The 21,351-nt window shown below is 49.4% G+C and overlaps 1 protein-coding gene across 2 annotated transcripts; it reads right to left on the reverse strand.

The window, feature by feature from the left end:
• Positions 1-1,263: 1,263 nt before the first annotated feature.
• HP1BP3 (heterochromatin protein 1 binding protein 3) lies at positions 1,264-20,853 on the reverse strand. 2 transcript variants are annotated; one of them, XM_050322692.1, is made up of 13 exons: positions 20,802-20,853; positions 13,666-13,856; positions 13,157-13,259; positions 11,453-11,603; positions 10,951-11,110; positions 10,042-10,185; positions 9,146-9,226; positions 7,294-7,448; positions 6,516-6,606; positions 5,706-5,865; positions 3,811-3,922; positions 3,204-3,341; positions 1,264-2,441 (listed from the first exon to the last, which is right to left on the reverse strand). In XM_050322692.1, exons 2-13 carry the CDS (start codon positions 13,759-13,761, stop codon positions 2,156-2,158), a joined length of 1,677 nt encoding a protein of 558 aa, XP_050178649.1. In that variant the 5' UTR covers positions 13,762-13,856; positions 20,802-20,853; the 3' UTR covers positions 1,264-2,155. The 2 variants fall into 2 exon arrangements, with proteins under 2 accessions (XP_050178649.1, XP_050178650.1); XM_050322693.1 differs by lacking the exons at positions 1,264-2,441; positions 3,204-3,341; positions 3,811-3,922; positions 20,802-20,853 and having other exon boundaries at positions 5,822-5,957; positions 13,666-20,448.
• Positions 20,854-21,351: the final 498 nt, after the last annotated feature.

A 21,351-nucleotide genomic window follows, 5' to 3' on the forward strand; every position in this document is an offset into this window, starting at 1 on the left:
ACTGGGGAAAAAAGGAAAAAACAGGACAGATGGGGCTGAAGAAATAACATAACGGAGCCCAGTCTGGCCAGGAAGCGGAGACTGGAGAAGAGCGAGCGGTGGAGGCAGCACAAACCTCCTGGGATGCACTCGCTCCGTTGGCAGTGAAGGTTTTCCCACACAATCCCTGTCACTGCTCCTGGGAAGCAGGGATCAATCCTTTGGACTAAATACGACCAGCCCTGTGGCTTTTGGCTTTGGCTCAGTGTGCAGAAATCACCTAATTCAAACCACAGCCAAGGAAGCTGGTGATGACCGAGGGAGCCAATGGCTGGGTTGGCACAACCCAAAATTCGAGGTGCACCTGCTCAGGTGTGAGAAATCAGTGTCGGCCAGAGCAGTGTTTTAAAAAATCATCTGTGGGGTTGTTGGTGTTGGAATGTTACTGGGAAGAGGGAGGTGGCAAAATGCCCAGTGGTTGAGTGAGGACTCCGTGTCCCCATAAATATCCTACCACTGAGAGAAGTTTCTCAGGTTTGACTCACTGCAACGCCAACAAACCCCGCCGTTTCGGCACAAGCAGCCCCAGGAACGAGCCATTAACTAATGTTTCTAATTGCTTTACATGCCTGTGGATTATTCTTTGATTGGAGCTTTCACTCTCCCTTTCCCATCAGCTGTGACTTTTTGCCTGCTGTTTGCACACTTCTTACAGGGCTGGGAACAATTCGGGCCATTTCTATAGGAATTTTTTAACTCCCTGGTGTTAGAGGCAGCACACTGGGACAGCAACTGAAAAGAATAAATTCAATAAGGCTATTTTCTCCCTTTCTGTGTGTGTAATTCCCCTCCTCTCAGCACAGTTCGTGCACAGCTCTTTGCAAAGGCACGTTGGAGACTGTCAGATCCCATCGGAATCGCTGCCCTGGGCACGGCTGAGCTGGGGACGTGGCAAGATGTGCTTTGAAGGTGCTGCTGTGTTGAGCAGGGCAGGGGGAGGAGGTTTCAGCTGGGCTTTTTTGGTCCCCGCTGATCCCACGGGGGAAGAGGTTCCAACAGAGCTTTCTTCTCGCTCACCTTTGTCTCCAGAAAAAACAGGGAAGAGAAAGGTCAGGAGTTGGTCCAACTACAGAGCTTGGCAGGGGCTCAGGCTAAATCACACTGGCACTGTGCTTTTAACAAAGATCTGCCTCTGCAGCAGTCCCTGGGGACTGTACTCCCTCCTCTCTACCTTTCCAGGAGGAGAAGCTGTGGCGAGGAGAGAAAGGACACAGGAAGCAGGCCTGGAATCTAGTTTCATTTTATTTTAGCAAACCGCATGTTCTTCACTTATCAACATCTCTACATTAGCAATTGTATAGCTCTCCAACTTCTCTTTAAAAAAGGGTAAACAAGAGGGGACAAACTCAGGCTTTTTTTTTTTCATCTCTTAAAAACATCTGAAAGTTGGATTCGAGAAGACTCTGATATATTTTGGTTTTCAGGTAACAGATGTGGCGTGGAAACACTAATTCAAATCCCCCGCCTGATCGAGAACTGCCCCTTTTGGAGCCCCTCTGGCACCAGACCCTCAGGAGAGGCCGAAGATGCGACTCACCCTCGTCACACAGCCCTGGAGGAGCTGGGTGTGCCCCACCCTCAGCCCGTGGCTCTGAGGAAAGCAGCACCTCGGGGCTCAGTGCAAGTGCTGTATGTACACGGCTCCCCCACGGGAGCGCCAAGGCCCTCGGCATGCAGGGATGTGGGGAGGACTCTTCTGCCGCGGCACCTTCTCATTAGAGAATCACATTCCCCCAGTCATCCTGTTCCTGCTGTCTAAAGATATAAAGATCTTCTTTGAAGAATTGTTTTAAAAGCCAACCCTCCCCCCGGAACCCACGCGGAACACCGTAAATGTACAGATTAGAGACGCCCTAGAAAAGTCCTAAAATTATTGCAGAAACTAAAGATGACTCGTTCCAGGGGAGGGGCAGGCACGAGGCACAGCATCGAGATCTACCGAACGCTCGGGGCGGTTTGATTTAGTTTTCAGCTTTTTCCCCATTCAAGAAAAAAAAAAAATTAAAAAAAAAATTAAAAGAAGTGTTTAAGCATCAGAACTAAAATACAAATGCACGTTGACTTATAAAACAAGATTGTGGATTTGACCATGGGGTTCCCTGACACTGGAAACATTTTACTTTTTTGCCCGGAGAGATTTCCTCATGGTGGATTTGCCCTTAGGCGAGGGTTTCACTTCCTTCCTCCCGCTGGCTGCTGGTTTCTTGGAAGAGCTGCCCCCAGAGGGTTTCTTGATGGCTGGGGCTGCTGGTTTGGCTTTCTTAGCAGGGGTCTTAACCTTGGGAGGGGGCTTTGCTTTCCCCCGGCGGGCTGCGGGGGTTTTCCTTGGCTTGGGTTTGGACTCTCTTCGCTTCATCGGAGGGGCCCTGCTCCGGGATTTGGGAGGTGGTCTCTTCTGCATCCTGTCAGGAAGAGAGACAGCACAGGAGCTCAGTGGAGGTGTAAGGGTGCCAGGAGCAGAGCTGCTGTCAGCAACAGGCAGTAACGAGGCAGATCTTGGCATCCCTGTTCTTTGCCACGGCTGCTCCTCACGCAGCAGCACATTCCGTGAGCTGCATCCCAAAGAACAAGAGCTCCTCCGGTAGCTCTCACCACGCTGAGCTCTGCCCATCCCCACAGAGCTCTGCCAGAGAGGCTTCCAACCCCTTCCTTAGGCAAATAAACAAATAAATAATGACAGTGAATCAGTGAGCTGTCAGAACAATTAAGAGCCCTCAGCACTCCCTCTCCTCTCTAAATGGAATTTCATTACTTAATGAACAACACATCTTAAATCCACATTCTGAGTGAGGGCAGCTCTCTTGTCTGGCTACAGAGCTGCAAATAATACTGTAGGGAAGAGTTTTCCTAAGGAAACACTTGGTAAATACAAAAAGCCCCGTGTGAAACATCCCACTTTATAAAGCAGGAGACTAAAGGCAATATGAAGAATAAACACAGGTTCTCTCTCAGCTGGAGGAAGAAAGAGGAAAGCTTCAAATTATGGAAAGGGGAAGATCAGTATCTCTGGAGCAAGGAATAATTAGAAACTTCTCCTTCCAACACCTGTGAGCAACATTCCTGTGGATAAATGACCACACCAAGAGTCACCTGAGCCCTCTACAGCTGTGACAGACACTTTCATTTCATCCAAAGGAGCCCACTCATCTCTCATGCTGCCATACCTCTTCTTTGGTGGGGGCTCTTCCTCCTCAGACTCTTCCTCTTCAGATTCTTCTTCCTCCTCAGATTCCTCCTCTTCTTCCTCATCAGATTCCTCGGAGTCCTCATCCTGCTGCTTCTCTGGGTAGAGCACATCTGGGCTACAAGAGGGGGCTGCTCAGAGTGTGAGTTGCCTCTAAGGATATGACTCCAGGGTTGGCAGGCCTTGGATAGCCCTGGCTCTCCTCTGGCACAGCAGATTCCCCCTGAGGTTACAGCTTTGAGCCTAACCTAGAAATGCCCCCAGAATTCTGTGATTGCTGCTATCCCAAACCAACATTCCCCAGTCTCTGCAGTGGTAGAAGCACAACAGCTTGGGAATGCCCCAGGCCTCTTCTCTGGCTCTTTCCCTGATTGCTCCTTCCCTGCAAACCCTGCTAATGAAATCAGCTCTATGTTCACCCAAGCAATGTCATCAGCCAGAGTAAGGGGGACAGTTTGGCAGCTCATCAGTTTCTAAACCCCTCACAACCTCCTTGTAAATAGAAGGTTGGCTCATAAACCTCAGCTCTGCAACCTGACCCGTGCAACAACTTCTCTTGAACATCATTTTACAGCCAAGCTCTTTACCTGGGATAATAAGGGAAGCAAAGCTGAAAGGTTCCACTGAAGCCCTTGCCAGAAATTTGCTCCATCCAGCCATTCTTCTCACATTTCTGCAGGGTTCTCTTGAGTAGGTGCACTGTGGAAGAGAAAAGAAACCAGAGAGAGGTTGTGTTACTATCTTTGTCCTCTTGTCTGACTTCACTGCTCTCTGCAGTGCCCTCTGATAGGAGAGCTGGAGTCAGGATGGGAAATCCTCTCACAGCCAATTTTCAAGTAAGATGCAAGTGTTTTTGTTCCTGAGCACGTGGCAGGTGTAGCTCTACATTCTCAAGGGAAGAAGTCAAGAATGGTGCATGTTTCTGATGTCATGATCAAGGGATGCTCCTTCAAATGCATTCAGCAGCACCATGTAACTACTTCTGTCCAAATTTAACCCAGGTCTCATCTTTCTTCACCCTGTCCTCCAAAGGGTTTTTTTAAAACAAGCCTTTTTCCCTGCTTTTGCCCTCCTCATGTTCTAAATGTCATATGTGCTGCATCATTCCCTGTTCTGTGCTTTGCTTTTTGTTTTGTTTCCTAAAGGGTAAAATATGTGGTCTAGAAATACAACAAATGCACTTTTTATTCCAGTCTTTGATTCCAGATTTTTATTTCAGCCATTCCATTGTGCATTGGGTAAGAATTGCAACTCAAACCGTGCAAGTACAGGGGATCTTTGTCTGTGGCAAAGGGCTGTGGTGGTTTAGTCAGTTCAGAACCATTTCCAGCTTGAATTAGAGGGGCCATTTACATATTGAGCTCCCTCCAAACCCAGGGAAAAGTGGGGGCTGCCCTTTAAACACGTCCCAAAGAGGTTTATGGTTATAACCCCAAGGCTGGTTTTCCTCTGGGTACCAAAGATCAACAGCAGCATGTAAAGGATTTGACTGACCCCAGTCAAGTCCGGTTATAAGCTGAGGTATAAACTGGGGAGGAGAGCTGAGCTCTGGCTCTGCTTTCTCATCTCATCAGATTTTCCTCCAGTTGCTCTCAGAACAAAGCAGAGATCATCAAAATTCCTTTTACGTAACGGAAGGAGGAAGAAAACAACAGATTGCAGCTGAGATTTCTTTATCTGCCTTGCAGGAGTGACAAGCACTGGAGGCTGGCTCAGCACAGCCCTCTAAGGACCAGGGACATTTCCAACGGTCCTGAGAATAAACCATTCCAGGAAGGTTTATTCCAGTTAGGAAGCCTGGAAGCTCTTTTCCCTGCCCTAAGATTAAGAAGTCACACTTGACATCAGTCTCTAACTGGCAGAAGGCCTCAGCCCAAATTACCCAAATAAGCCACTCCCAGATCTGCTTTAAAGCTCTGATAGCATTGCTTCTGCTAAAGCCAACATCAAACCAGACATCAGTGTCACTCCTGGAAACAAAGACAAGCCACATCTCCTTCCAAATACAACGGGATTCATTTCTCTCCTCATCTGCTTGACCTTTTAAAAATCAGAGCCAAACAAGGACCTCGAACAAATCAGTAAGAGGGGTGCTCAGGAATTTTTTTAGAAGTCAGACTATGCAACTTCTCTAAATAAAAAGCAATTAGGAAGTGCACTGATAGCAAGCTGTCGCCTTTCAAAACAGAGAGAGACAGATGAAATCAACTTGGTGATTTAAGAGCAATCAAGTACTTGAATACTATTCCCCCTTCCTGGCTACAGACAAGAGGATCATGCATTCTGTCTCAGGAACAGGCCTTTGTCCGGCTTGAAAGGGACTGATGGGAATTAAAACCACTGAGCATCTCTGCAGCACAAAGAGCTGAGCAGCTGCAGCTCCCTGCAAGCTCGATGGAACAGTTTAAAGGTGCTGCACAGGCACATCTGCAGCTGCAGAACTCTGTCAGCACACAGCAGTGTGACATGGCTGGTACTTTACCCTGGAAGTTGGAGTTGGTCCCTGGGTAATTTTCCAGGATATACTTCTTCAGCGCTGTGGTGGAGCAGGTCTTCGGTTCGTTCATGGCCACAATAGCAGACAGGATGGCGTCTTCCATCAGAGTCCCACCCAGCAGGGGCTTCTCCCCTGATTTCTTCAGCTATTTTCCAAGGAGGAAGAGAAAAGCATCAAGACAAAATTCTCCCAAACCAGGTCAGGACAAGCTCCTCTGCACCAGGTGGGTCGGCGCTCCTGCATTAGCACAGATACGTTGAACATTAAACACTGCAGAGGGAACGCTGCTCTCCCAGCTCTCAGTGGGAGGCCAGGCCCAGTCAGTCAGCTGGCCTGGGGGGCTCATCAGCAACACCTCACCCCAGACCCCAAACACACCACCAGTCGCTCAGGGGAGGGGATAAAGCAAAACACATCAGATCATCCTCATCCCACGGACCAAATGTACCCGAGGGACTTCTGTGGCACAGACGTGAGTAAAAGACACAGCAGGCATCTGGGGTACCTGCTGCACTTCCAGTGAGGGATGGGAAGGAAGGCTCACCCCACCAGCTCCCTACTGTGCTGGTGAGTCAGAGCTGAGGCAGCGTGTGCAGCGTGCTCAGCAAGGAAACAGGGGGTCTGCTCCTGAAATGGAGACCAAGAGCAGACCAAGAGTCCTACTGCTTCAGAGCTGGACAAGGCCTGGACGTGCCAGGCCGCTGAAGAAAGGGGTGCCCAGTGAAACCAGGGGACAGGGCGCAGTAAGTGACATCCAAGGCTTGTGGTCAACAGAAGATGAACTCAGTCTCTGACCTGGAATGTCCCAGATGCTCCCTTCCCTGTGATCTGCTCTAACTGGCCCTTCTCTACAGCTCTCTGCAGGGCATTCTTCAACAGCTGGGGCCTGAAACACAGGAGGAGAAAGCTTTACTGACACACACTGACAGCTTCAAAAACAAACAGAGAAACAACCGTGTGCAGAGCGTGAGCAGAGCGGCGCTCACCGCGCTGTCTGCCCACGTACAGACACGGTAAATGGAGCCCTGTCAGGGGCTCGTGACACGGAACAAGGCAGCGCTGTGGGAGCTGAGCTGCAGCACCTGCTCGGTGCCTCTGCCAGGAACAGGCACCTGCCCTGGGCAGGATTCCCTCCCTGCAACAGCACAGCTGGGTGTGGTGGGCAGGCAGTCAGCTCACAGGTGACCAAGGGCTGACACGAGCCCCTGTTGGAGGTGACACACAGGGCTTTGCTTCCCAAGCCTCAACTCGCTCCCTACAGGCAAACTGTGAGGTTGCTGCACACGTGTGCCAGCTGAAGCACCCAGAACCACGTGGGATGAGACCCCCAGGCCTTCACATCCCCACAGCTGAGGGCACGTGGGTTTGGTTAAGGTGTGCAGAGCAGTGTCAGGGACAGACTGGGATGGGGGATGCAGAAAAAGGCACCGCTTTCCCTCAAGCTTTCCACAGGCTCTGCCACTCAGAGCAACACCTGCTTAAAGATGGGACTGAAGCACCATGGAGGGAGGCAGAGCCAGAGGAAGGCTGAGCTCCCCTGATCCTCTGCTTGCCAGAGGACTCCAGAACCTACCTTACGTCTACTTTGAGTTTGGGGTAATACTGAGACACGTATTTCTTGATCAGGCTGTAGGAAGCTTCCTTGGGCTCGCACAGGCGGGTGAAGGCCAGGGGCAGCACGTCCTCCAGCTTCACCTGCTGCTCTGCAGTCGGGGCCGAGGTGCTTTTCTGAAACACACACACCTGAACACATCAGCGAGGCCCAAAACTCTGGATTTCTGAACCACCAATGCCCAGGTGGGGAGAAGAGCTCCTGGCCACGGCCACAGAGCTGGAAAACCAGGTGCTGGAAGGTAGCTCTCTAAATTAACAACTTTAAAACCTTAAGTAAAAAGGAGCAAATTTGGCTGAACTTTCATAGGAGTCTTAGGAAAGCTTTACAAATACAAATTGCTGCGTATTTAACATTATTTTTAATGATTTCCTTCCTTTTTCTGTAGAAATTTTTCCTCTGCTACCCTTCAAAGAGACAGGAGAAAAATCATAGAATCACAGAATCATTAAGGTTGGAAAAGACCTTTAAAATCATTGAGTCCAACTGTTCCCCCAGTGCTGCCGGGGCCACCACTAAACATGTCCCCAAGGGCCACATCCACACGTTTCTTGAACACTTCCAGGGATGGTGACTCCACCACTGCCCTGTTCCAGGGCTTTACAACCCTTTCTGACACGAAAATTAAAACCCATCAAAGGCAGGACCCATCTACACAGATCAAATCTTCCCCAAAATGAGCAGCTAAACACGAGTCCATTTTTTTTCTGAGGTAACACAATAAGAGCTTGATTGAAGCCAACGCTCCCTTCTAAGTTTTCCTCCATCCTTTTTGTTACAGTGAGAGGGTATGATCAGGAAAGAAAGGTCTACTCTTTATAGAGAAAATGTGCTGAAGTTCAGTGATTTGATGCTGAACAGCAGCTCTGCAAACAGTCCAGTGGGTGAGGGAGCTGCTCCCCAGCCAGCTGAATTCACCAAAAACATTTGTTTTGCTGCCACACAGAGAAGGGAACTACAAACACAGACACCAAGAAGCTGCAGAGAGAAGTCATGTCTCAGCAGGTATCAGGTGCTTTGCTCACACTTCTCATGGGGCCAGTGGCCTCTGTTTAAAGAGCTACAATGCAATTACCTTCCTTCAGTGCCCTACACCGAGTGTGTGACCATTTCCCTCAGTTTTAGGGCTCTTGGTCTCCCTGGGAGGTCAGAGAGGAGCCCCCAGGGGATGGGCAATTCCAGGTGAGGATTTTGTGACTGCAGCATTAGGAATGTGTTTCACACACCCAGCACAGCACAGAGTGGAGAACAGCAGTGCTGGAGCCATGACTGACTGCGAAGCTCAAAAAACCAGCCCCATCACATTTGACTGCCTCAGAACAACACCCAACATCAGCAGGTTTCTTCCAGCAGCTTTAGGATTTTTTCTTCTTCCTCCCTCTGCCCTCACAGCTCATGGAAAAATGTTCACCTGGCAGTCCTGGAGACTGGAGTGCTCCCTTTATCCACACAACAGATAGAACAGACACAGCAGCAGTATAAAGCTCTCTTACAATACCTGAGAGGCATCTCTCTCTACCAGGTAAAGACAGAGGAGGAGCTTCATGGTTATTCAGTTTTCTGCCTCTGAATCAAAGCCTAGGGGTTTAATGTAAACATTTTAAAACTAAGAATTTGATCATTCAACTCGGTTTTCAGTTCTCATAGTAGCTTTCTGATTCTGATGTGAGTGGGAAGGGTGTTTTAATGACTGTGCTTGAGGAGGAGAAACACAGCAAGGAGGGGACACTCTCTGTGTAGGGATTAGGTACATAAAGTGTGTGTGTTTCAGTGCAAGATTTTTCAGAGAATGGTTTAAAATGATCCATCTTACCTTTCTGTCTCTGGCTTTTGGAACAGTTTTTCCTGCATTAGACACCACCACAAAGCTCCCAGAAGCTCCCTTTCCTTTCACCTAGTTCAAAAGAAAGTCCATTTCAGTCTTCAGTAGGGTAACTCAGAATAATATCAACTTGAGAGAGACTCACTGATATCATGACATCTCATGACATTGAATGTGTTGTCACCCTGGTGATGGCAGAGGCCTGATTTGAACCCACTTAAACTTCAATAAGATCAGAAGCTGCAGCCAGACATTAATAGAGACTCTGCTGTCCTGAGCAGGAGATCCTGGCAGATAACACAGGCATAAATTGCAGTGTTAGAAACCCACTGCTGGACTCCTGGGTGCTGCAATGCTGTGTGACACAACCCCCAGAAACGGTCAGTAATTGCACAAAAACCAACTGTGCAAAGCAGCTGAGTGCCAGAACAGTGCTGAAATCTGTCAGGTCTAACAGAGTGGAGACAGAGCCTCATTAACCTCCACTAGGGAGAACATGGTCAACCCAGACACCTCCATTAGCAATGGAGTCAAGAAACTCCTGTGTAAGTCACAGGATCATGGACTGGTTTGGGTTGGAAGGGACCTTAAAGCCCATCCAGTCCCAGCTCCTGCCATGGGCAGGGACACCTCCCACCAGCCCAGCTTGCTCCAAGCCCCATCCAATCTGGCTTTGAACACTTCCAGGGCTGGAGCAGCCACAGCTTCTCTGGGCACCCTGTGCCAGGGCCTGCCCACCCTCACAGGGAGGGATTGTTTTGCAGTATCCAACCTGAACCTACTGTCTGTCAGTTCGAAGCCGTTCCCCTTGTCCTGTCACACATGCTCTTGTAAAAAGTCTCCCTTCCACTGCCACCTCCAGTGCTGCTCCACAAAGCAGCTCTTACCTGCCTGATGATTCCCCTCTCCAGCTCCCTTTTCAGTGCCTGCTTCAGGAGATACCCTCTCCTCTCCAGCTCCAGGGAAGGGTATTTGTGGATGATGTATTTCCTTATTGCAACCACCGAGGCCCCACTCTTCTGAAAGCAGGCCTGAAACAGAAACAAAACATCAGTAGAACCCACCTGCACTGGGACTGTCCTGAGTGGGGCTGGAAGAACAGAGACTGGACTGATGCACAGGGTGCCAGGGCTGGCCTCTTCCTCACAAGGACTCAAGAGCTTAAAAGGACTAATGAAATACTTAACTTTTGCCTTCAGAGTAGCTGAAGAGCAGACAACACAAAGGCAGCACAGCAAGCACACATCAAGCACCCCCTTGCTCTGAAGCACTGACATGGAACGGCTTAAAACAGAAAATACAGCACCTTCTGGCAAACCAACACTGCACAACTGCTAAAGCATTTTATTAACATCAGGCAGAGGAATCACTAAGTCAGAACAAGCTGTCAATTATTTTTTTTAAGAGAATGAAGATTTACAGTACCTCCCTCTGTCCTGAATTAGAGTAAGTTAATGATGAAGAAAGAACACACATCAAATAGATGTCTTAATCAAGATAAAGAAATTTAAATGCATCCAGAAGGCACAGCAAATAACTCATGACAGCAATCCACCAGGTTAGGCCATCCTGGCTGTTTCTCATGATGTAATTAAGGAGGGAAGCAAATTCTAAACCAAGAAATCAGCTACAGGGCCCTTTATCATCCTCATGGACTCACATTTTGGCTCCACAGGCAGAAGCACACACACCTGACACACTGCTGACAGACAGCAAGCTGAAACAGTGCATTTTAGGCACACAAATCGTTCTGCTTTGCAGCAGCAGAACCAAAGAAACACTCGTGTCCCGCTCACCCTGATGGCCTCGGTGAGAATGGCGTCCATTTTGGGCCGGGACGTGGCTGCCATCTGGGTCTGCTTCTGTGCCCGGGCCAGCTGGCTGGCAGACAGCGTGGCCCACGCAGGGATGGTCTTCTTCACCTTCTTCTCCTTCTCCTTGGCCTGCTCCTTCTCGCTTGGGGAGCACACAGAGCAACAGTAAGACAAGAGGCACTAAAACAGAGTCAACAGACACCACCCCCCCAAGCCCAGAATGTCTGCCATTGCTTAAATTAAAATAATTTATAGAATATCTGGAGGTTTCTGTGAGTAAAAGAGAGCCTGTCCCGACATTCAGCCTCACGTGTGTCCTAGAACAGCAGCTATGTATGATCAGCAGCTTCCTCCTGAGAAATATGAGCACCTTAAGGGGCTCATCCCATTTCCCCATCTCTCCCACCACCCTTTCTCTCTCTAAGCCCTGACTTCCTTCAGAATCCTACCCAATTCCCTGAATTCAGCACCAAGCAAGCCTTACTCCTTTTTGGTTTCTTCTGAGGACTTTGTTTCCCCCTTTGCTTCATTCTCAGGTTCCTTTGGCTGTTCTGCTTCATTGGATGCAGCAGGCAGGGTTTCAGTCTCCTGTTCCTCTCCAACAGAGGCAGATTCCTCAGAGGTGACTTCTGCATCTAAAAGATGTGAAAAAGCTTCAAGTTACTGCCTAAAACCAGCTTTCTATTCTTCAGGAGTGTAAAGGGGAAAAAAAAAAAAAGGCTTAAAACACACCCCAAAAATTATTTCCCACTGCTTTCTTTTCTCTAATTTAAATAAATGATTTAAATGTAACTTAAAAAGTGAAGAAAACTACTGATAAGAGCTTTGATAAAGTGCAATCAACCCTCAAATGCCAGAAAACCTGCAAACAACATCATGAAGCATTTTCACAATGAACCAACTCCCCCAGTGTCAGGGGGAATCCTCTCAGCTCCAGGAGTTGCTGTTGCAGCTGTCCCTCAGCAGAGAGGCCTGGCAGGGGAAGGGGGAGGAAACCACTGCCATGACACACTGAGATTCTGCAATAGTTTAAGCATTCAGTGTTTTTAACTCAGGGAGGTGCAGAAACACCCATCTCTAGAGGAAATGTAGATAGACACACACAGGTACTGCCACAGGTCCAGAGAAGCTGTGGCTGCCCCAGCCCTGGGAGTGTCCAAGGCCAGGTTGGACAGGGCTTGGAGCAACCTGGGCTGGTGGGAGATGTCCCTGCCCATGGCAGGGGGTGGAATGGGATGAGCTCTAAGGTCCGTTCCAACCTAAACCAGTCTGGGATTCAATGAAGTAGCTTTGTTTATGACCAAGTTGTCTTCAAACCCAGAAGCACTTGAAGGGTATTTACCATCCCATCCCATCCCATTTTTCCAGGTTTGGGATGCTTTAGATTGCACATGTAACTGGTAGGAACATTTGTGTATCAGAAGGATCAAATCCAGTCAGAAATCAATTTAGCAAATACATATTTAGCTGAGAACAGGCCTTAGAGACCAGGCTGCCTACTAGATACGACGAATATAAACCAAAATTCCACACGTTTTGGATAAAGAGCTGCCCACCATCGCTGCTCTGTGCAGCTCAAGAATTCCTGGAACATTCCCATCACAGCTTTCCCACGGAGGTGTTTAAAATGTACAGTGAATTAAGAGAGGGTTTTGTATGGGATTCAGTTAATTGTGACACCAGAGAGGACAAAGTCAGCGAAACCAATTGTAATAGTGAAGTGACACACTCTGAGACACTGAGGTGAGGCTGCTCAGCCCAGACTGGATTTTATGACACATTGTGGTAAAATGTTTCTGTTCAGAAAAACAAAGAAAAAAATTAAATGCTTTGTTTTTCTGTTCATTAGCTCTACCTTTTGATCTCAAGCCATCATCCTGACACTACTGAAACTTCCCACTTTCTTTACTCTCAAAGATGTGCAAGCTTAAAAGGGACTATATTTAGCCAGATTTTCATGTCTGGAGTGTCAGGACTTTGCCAAGGGGTACGAAAGACAAAACAAATGGGTTCGAGCTGAAAACAGTGTCTGCAAAACACAACTTCCAATAATCCTGGAGAAGCCTGGGACAAGGAGCCAAGCGTTAGTGATGCTTTAACCTTGGCAGTTGGGTTTTTTGGGAGTTTCAGAACACAAGCCTGTGTTTGGCTGCACTTTTTAACAACCCACTGTTGAACTGTTCCATACCTGCTTTGACCTCTTCCCCCTCGGCAGGTTTGCTCTTGGGAGGGGTTTCCCGGGAGGTGGAATTCACGGAGCGACGGATTGGCATCGTGTCGTCTTCGACTTTCTGCAAGGAGCACGTGAAAATCACCACAAGATGCTGGGAAGAACCAGCAAGGTTTGAAACGGGATTAAAGCAAATCAAAGCAGCATAGGTAGAAATGTTCTGGTTTGGATGTTTCAGGATGTTAAAGCACAGTAACCCTCAAACCAGCTCCTTCAAAGCGTACTAGGAGAGGATAGATTCGTATTTTACGGTTATAAAAGAAGCAATTTCAATTCTAAATTAAATGAGAGGTGAGGATTTGGAGAGAGACATCATCTCAGGGAAAGCAGGGAGGGGATGCAGAGTTTGTTAGGCTCCCAGTCGAGTCTCCTGGAAGCAGGGGAGAAAGAGTACTGAGTAACCTTCAGCAGGACTGGAAGTCAAGGACTGATCCAAGGGCAAGCTTGGAGAAAGGGCCAGCCCCTACCTCACTTAACTTGTCCGTGTGGATCAGCTGAGCTCCCGCTAAGAGTGGAAGCGCCTTATGATGCACGGGTTCAGCTTCAGACAGATCAGTCGCCATTTAAATTAATTTCTAGCCCCAACACTGTGGAGCCCCAGGTTTTAACCCCAAGGAACTTTTTCCTAATGGTTTTCACAGTGCAGTGAGGAGTCAACCTAAAGTACAGAAAAGATGGGGTGTGAAAATTAACAAAACAAAAACATCTACGTCCACGCATCTATCAAACTAAAGATCAAAAAGAAAAGGGTAAATGATTTACAGCTCGGGACCGACACAGCTGACGAGCAACACTTGCATTCAACAGAGGGGCTGAAACGTGGATGGGAACTGCAGAGCTACGGATGGAGCAGAGCTGGGGAAGGTGCAAGCCAGAGCTGCTCCACTGAAACATGGCTGAAAGATAAAAAGGCTCTTTAAATTCCGGGCAAGCGTTAGCAAAAAGCAGCCATTGCACTGTGGCCCTCAGAGCCGCTGGGTAAGAGCAGCAGCTGACACAGGGGGTGAGGAATTAAACCATTCAGTCTGTTAGGCAGGAAACACAAACACTGGGGACCCAAACCATGCCCCCACCCCAAATTAAACCCCATGCAGTTTAAAGAAATGAAGGAGGCTGTCGATAAAAAAAACATAACAAACAAACCAGCATTCTGCATGCTTGCCACAAAAAGGGGTAAGCTTTCCAAAACTCTGCTCCAAACACATGCACTGCCATGGATACCAAACAGGTTAAGCTCAGTTTAACCCTCTCCAACTCTCAGTCCTTCCTCCTGTTACACTGTGACAGCCTTTCTTACCTGTTGCCCACCTGCCTGCACTGGCCTCTCCTATGGAGAGGGTTCCACTGATTCCATCACCCAACAGGGCTCATCACAAAATGGGCTCGTTCAGTTCCCCTCCAAAACCCTCAGAGGCAAAGCCTCACCTCCAGCAAAGCAGGGCTGCACCCTCCTCCCCAGTTCCACCCCCAGTCAAGCTCCAGCCTGTGCTCTTCCTCACAGAGAACTCGCCAAATGCTCCCACTGTCCCCTGTGCTGGGTGGGTTTTTGCTCAAAGGGAGGCACTTTCCATACATTTTCACTTTTAATAAGTATTTTGCCCAGTGTGAGTGTTTTGCTCTTGAGCAGAGACCCACCATCGCTGCCAGCCCTGCCTCCAAGATGACTTTCAGCACTGTCAGCAGCTGTCCTGTACCACACCAACACCAATTCCTGCCCCAAAACACAGTCCTCTCATCTTCCAGCACCGGAGATTCCCAATCAGAGGCACTTCTGACAGGAACTGAACAGTCACTGAGAAACCACAGCCTTGCCTCAGCACCGGGGAAAGCGAAGCCCAGCAGCACAGTGTGTTTTCTTCTGAGACCAAACAGAACAACCAAAACACACCACATGCCAAACTCCCACAAAAAAAATAAAAAATAAAAACAAGGAGATGAATGAAGCTTTCCTGTGAAATGTCAGGATGGGGAAAAAAATGCTAATGGCCAATTAGAAAATATGAACTACAGGCCAGCACATTTTTGGCCTGTTTTAAGGGATCATCCTTCCTCAAGTGTGGAAAGGGGGAGGAAAAATGAAAATTTTCACCAGGCTTCAGCTCAGTATCCAATGTTTTTTCATGCAAGCAGAGCCTGAAGTCCTTTAAAAAAATGCCAACATTTTGAAATGAGTCCCAAAACAACCAACTCCAGATGCCTCCTCAGGGAAATCAGCTGGGGGCTACAAAAGGCACATTCCCTGGGATGACACACACAAGCCACACTGGGACTGAGCTGGCCCTGGGTTTTATTTATTTTAAACTGTGTGACCTGCATGGCACGTGCATGAAAATACAGCACTCCCAAACTTTGACTTAAAATCGCCTGAGTTCTCAAAACCTCTTTGTTTAGATCAGCGCACAAACCTTTTTGCTCTGAAGAGTAAAACTTATCACAATTCCTCACTTCTGTGCCTACAGTGCAGGCAAAGAAGGCAGAACCCAGCAGAAATTGTGGATTCCCTCTGCATGGATCATCTCCTGCTCCAAAGGGAATCAAGGGGGCAGGAGGATAATCCCCTCCTGACTTCAAAGCACTGAGAGTCTCCAGGGGCAAAGTCACAGGCCCACCTTGTGAGAGCATCTCACTGCACCTGCTCAGCCCCTTCCTTTCCACACAGGGATCAAAAGTCATTTTCTGCCCTGGGTGTGAAATATCGACCACCAACAGGCCTGAATTTAGCCCCTCAAAAAGATGAAGGTGGTTTTGCAACAGATGCAGAAAAACTCATTCCCCCCTCAAAAAAAAAAAAAAAAATTTTATTGAATGGAAAAATCAAACCACACAAAACATTACCTGAACACCCTATTTCAAAAGACAGCTCTAAACAGGAAGCACAGCTGCAATCACAAGCATCACTCTTAATAACAGTAAAATTAAAGTAATAAGTGTATTTTGATTTATACAAACACCAAACAAACGTTGTGCTTAGAAAGGGGACGAGGCCACCAGCTGAGGATGCAGTTTTCAAGGTGCTTGTTGGACAACTGTCATGAACACTGAAACGTGGTCTACTCAGAAAAACAGAATTGCATCAGCAATGAAACAACCACCAGGATTCACAGGAGCACAGAAAGTTACTCCTCACACAGCTACTCACACCCATTGTCCTAAAGGTCCTTTGAATGCAGGTTCACAGGTTCCCAAACTAAGATGAACCAGTTCTTCCAAAGCTGGTAATCCATCTGATAAGCAGCAAAACCCCCCAAATTTCTGGTTTTCTGGAACGTGTCCAGTCTCCCAGCTCAGGGAATGCCCACTAATGGAAGATCCAAAGGTACAGGGAGCTTTCCAGGAACTGTTACGAGAAACTGTAACCATTCTCTCCTGAGTTATCAGCACATTGTTAGAGCCAAAGGAAAGGGAGGCTTCAAGTGAGACACATTTTGGATAACATTTCAGAAGTGTGCAGTCCCCACACTAATGTAACAGACACGAAAATATTCAAAAAAAAATTAATTTGAGGCACAGTTTGGCTGAGTCCTTGCATTTCTGCTGGCCATAAGATATTTCAACTTATCTCAGCCTTCAATCTCCCTTGGAGGGAAAACGTTTCGGGATCAATCAGGTTTGGAACTCGGCAATCCAAGTGTGAGGCTGCTGGAAATGAGCAATTGGAAAATGAGGAAGCTTGGCCAGTCCTGAGCTGGGGGGTGTCCCCTTTCTGTCACATCACACGAACGGCTGATGGATGCACTGAGATGGGACAGGTATAAAGCACATGACCCCAGTCTAGAAATGAGGTCAAAAAGGGGTAAAAACCAGTTTTTATGTACTTGAAGGTGTCAAGGGATACAAACCCAACGATCTTACAAGCAGTGCAAATAAGAACAACTATTTATTGTCAGAAAGGCTTAAGAAGCAAAGTAAAATTGGATTTAAAAACCAGGCTATTGATTACTGTGCAATTGCTTACTACTCTATAAAGCTGAAGAGCATTTAAACATCTCAGAAACTGTCACTGCTGCTTCCCTGAGCCCTTCCAGCACTCACTGCCCTGCCTTTGGCTTTTCCAGCTGACTGAGCTGGACTTGCTTAGGTCAGACCAGCAGTAGTTGGTCATTTAAACCAGCCTGAAGTTGTGCAAGGGAATAAAATGTGCTATGGGATACAAAATACGAGTTAGTCCCCACTTCTGATCCTTGTCTGGCAACCTGCTCGGAAACTCCCTCACACGTGGCCGAGCACAGCTGGCATTCCCATCCCTTCTGCTGCCATTTACCGGGGTTTATCCCCATCCTGATGGCCACTGCTTTCCTGGGATGTGTCCCAGCTGCCCAGACTTTGCAGCTCATTCAGTCCAAGGGCTGTGTTTGCAGCTCTCCTGCAGTGGAGGCTCCCAGGGATCTGGTCCAGGCTACCTGAGCTGCTGCAGAAAGCAGCTTGTTCCAATTAAACAGGAACAGTGGTCCAGGACATGGATCCAAGAGCTCCCAGGCAACACATTCCTTGGGCTGACTGTGTTACAGTGTCCTTTCCATCCACCCCTTCCCTAAATGGGGTGATGGGGGGAACAACCAACCCCCACGCACAGGGAAAATCCCTCATGCTTGCAGTGTCCAAACAGGAATTCCTACACGCAGACACCCAAAGGAGAGTTTTTGTAAGCACAAAGATCTATTTCCATTCGAAAATACTTTCATTCAGGGTTGAGTTTGGGCCTCTGGCTCCAAATGCTACGAATGCAACCGGACTCACACCTTGCCTGTCCTGACTTTTACAGAGTACAGCAAAAACTGCCCCCCTGCCCTTCTGTGCACACAGATGCTGCTTTCACTGAACAAAAAAAAGGAAAAAAGGGAAAAAAAAGGAGAAAAAAAAAGAAAGAAGAAAAAGGCTCATTACTGGAGTGAGACTGATGCTGCCACCCAGAGCTGAGCTCAGCACTTCGTCCCTGAGAGGGTCTAACACCACCCACCCCAAGCCAGCTCAATCTGCAAAGAGGTTTATTAAAACAGAAGTAAATTCCTGCCTCACCTCCACTGCTCTTCACCCCAAGCTCAGTATAAAATCACTCACAGGTTACAGATTCTCTCCCATCCATCTGTGACCTGCACAGAAGGCAGTGACAGCAGATCGTCTCCGTGGCCTGGATTATCTTCCACTCCTATATCCAGGAGTTTCTCCTCGTGTCCCCACGCAGAGTCACAGCCAGTGTGCACCTTAAATTACAGCACCATCACACCCAGAAATCCCAAAAACTTCAGCCAAGGGATTAATATGAAGCAGAATTTCTGCTTGCACAGCTGTCTCAAAATAGCCTCTGCACTGATGCTCAGGGTTGTGACAGTGACAATCTCTGTGGGACAACAGTTTGAAATGGTTTTTGGCTAAAATGGTCCTTGATCCAGATTCTCCACAGGCTGCCACTGCCACAAGCTGCTGAGGATGAAATCACCCCCATCAGAGTGCACAGGGTTCAGCTTCAGGTTTAAAGCAAGTTTAGGTCACCAACTTTAAACTACTCCAACATGAAAATCTCCTGCTGAAAGTTTCACAGCCTTGGATAAAATGCCTTCATTCAGGATGCAGCTTTATGAATGCTGACAAACTGCTGACAATTGAGTGAAAATTTAGGCTGCAAATGTTACATCTGAACCTTTTACAGGCCATGTCCTCCTTGCCTAGACAGATTAAACTTAAACCCACTGTATAAACCTTCCTCCCAAACTATTACTCAGCCACCACTTATTATCCTACAGACAAAACTATACATGATAAAAGCCATTATTTCTTTGCAGTCTGTATAAAATCTACCTACACCTTACATTAGAGTCCATCAATGGAAAACTTTTATTCTCTCTCATGGAAGTTAAAATCCTCAGAGGACCTCAGGTCACGTGTAACAAAGCACTGCCAAAAGATTCACACATCCCTTTCTGCTGAAAAGGAAAATACAAGAGGAAAAGATATTCTGGACAGAAATAATTTAATGAGCTTCTACCTGAGGAACGTGAACGATGCATTGAGGAGATAATTTAGCACACAGCTAAAGGGGAAAAAGCTGCAAAAGCCACTTTGTTCGAAGCATTTACTCCCAAAAAGAGTACTTCTCACCCCCATTCATTCCTGATTTCCAAGGATCTCCCACTCTATCCACCGATTCCTGAGGAAGGTCAGTGCTCTCCTGCCCGGTCCATCCAACACCTCAGTGCCTGAACTGAGCTCACCTCCCTCTCCTCTCACTGCCCTCCCGGAGGAGTGACAATATTTATAAACACCAGCACTTCCGATCCTTTCCCTCCTCAATGGGCACTGCCTGCCAAGGTCTGCTGGCCACCTCTTTCTTGAAGATGCTAAAAATACTATTTATGGTCAAAACAAACAAAAGTCATGTACTGAGTGCAACTCTTACTCAACAGTGAGATAAGAACTGGGAAGTGACACACTTGTTAACCCAGAGATAACTCGGTAACGCTCCTGAAGAGTGAGAAATACTTGAGTGGCTGCGAAAAACCACAGATAGAAACAAACTACCCAAACTATCGGTCTCTGCTACACTGTATAAAGGAGCGAACACACCCACAACCAACTTTTGCATGGGCCAACTTTTCCTCTCTTGCAGGACGGGCTTAGTGGTTTGCAGACACCGGTGAGGGGGGAAATAGTTAAAATACAGGTGAGAAGCCTCCCTGGTCTGGAGCTGCCCCCAGGTGAAGCAGGTAAGCTGGTGGGGCTACACCAGCTTACACCAGCCGAGATTCTGGCAGCTGCTCCTTCTCTCCTTAAATCTTTATGATGCTTTAGGTATAAAAAAAAAAAAAAGAAATCACAGCGCAGAGTGTCAATACGCATAACAACTGGGAATGGGAGCCTGTCGGGAACAGCCCCGCTCCCGAGTGGACTTTAACAGCCTTTACCACGCCGAGCCTGTGCACCGAGGGGAGGAGGGGCATTAACATTCTTTACCCAGGCTGTGGCCACCTGGGCTCAGGGAGGCTCTCGGCAGCGCCTGGGAGCCTCACGCAGGTCTGTACCCTCACACTCCGGAACCGCCGAGGGCTCTTAGGGACCTCTTTTTAGGAAGCGCAGCCAGACAGAGGTTTCCCCGGAGCGGCGGCACTTCTCGGAAGTGACTCTGTGCAGGAAAAACACCCAAAAAACACCCGCACAGCCAAAGCGGCCGGGAGGCGGGAAGGCCAAGGCGCTGCCTAAGTTTATAAATAGCGATTATTTGTTGTGTCGCGGCCGTGTCGGCCCCTTCCGCCCCTGACCTTCCCGAGGCCCGCGCGGTGCCGGCTCTGGGGCCGCCCGGGCCCCGCAGCTCCTTTGTGAGGCCCCGCCAGGCCCCGCGACACCCGGGGCCGCCCCTCGGGCCTGCGCCGGGCCGAGCCCCCCCAGCGGCACCGCGCCCCGCCCGCGCTGCGTGTCGCGACACCCCGTCGCGACACCCCCGCTGCCTCGGGCCTGTCACGGCGCGGGGGGGGGGGGGTCGCGCTGAGGGCAGTTCCGGGGCCTCTCCGGCGGCGCCGCCAGGCCGCCCCCGCGCCCCGCGCGCACCACCCGCGGCCTCCCGGTGGCGGCCCCGCTGCCGCGGCCGGGGCCGGGCGGGGCCGGGACTCACCGGGCCCGGCGGACAAAGCGGCGGCGCCCTCCAATGGCGGCGGCGGGACCGGCGGGGGCGGAGGGGCGGGGGCGGCGCCGTGAGGGGAGGGGGCGTGGCCGCGGCGGGCGCCGGTGGGGGGCGTGGCCTCTCGCGCCGGCGACCAATGGGAGGCCGCGGGCATTTTTCGAACGCCGGCCCCTCCCGCGCGACGTGGAGGAGGTGAGGGGGCGGGGAGCGCGCGTGCGCGGGGCGAGGGGCGGGGCTGCGCGCGCGCTTCCCGCCGCCGGCGCCGTGAGGGGAGGGCGGCCCCTGAGGGCGAGGGAGGGGGGGGCGGGGATGAGACCCGGCCCAGAGCCAAACCCCGGCCCAGAGCCACGACCCCGGCCCGGAGCCACGACCCCGGCCCAGAACCACAGCCCCGGGGCCGGGACCGTCCCGTCTGACCCTCCGCATCAGCCCCGCCCTCGCCCTGAGCCCTGTCTGACCCTCTACCTCAGCCCCAGCTCACCCTCAGTGCAGCCGGACCCTCAGCCCTCAGCTCACCCCGCCGGGCCCGCTGCCGCGCCCT

Source organism: Myiozetetes cayanensis, unplaced genomic scaffold, assembly GCF_022539395.1.
Source record: "Myiozetetes cayanensis isolate MyiCay16 unplaced genomic scaffold, myiCay2020 scf28, whole genome shotgun sequence".
Classification (NCBI taxonomy): domain Eukaryota; kingdom Metazoa; phylum Chordata; class Aves; order Passeriformes; family Tyrannidae; genus Myiozetetes; species Myiozetetes cayanensis.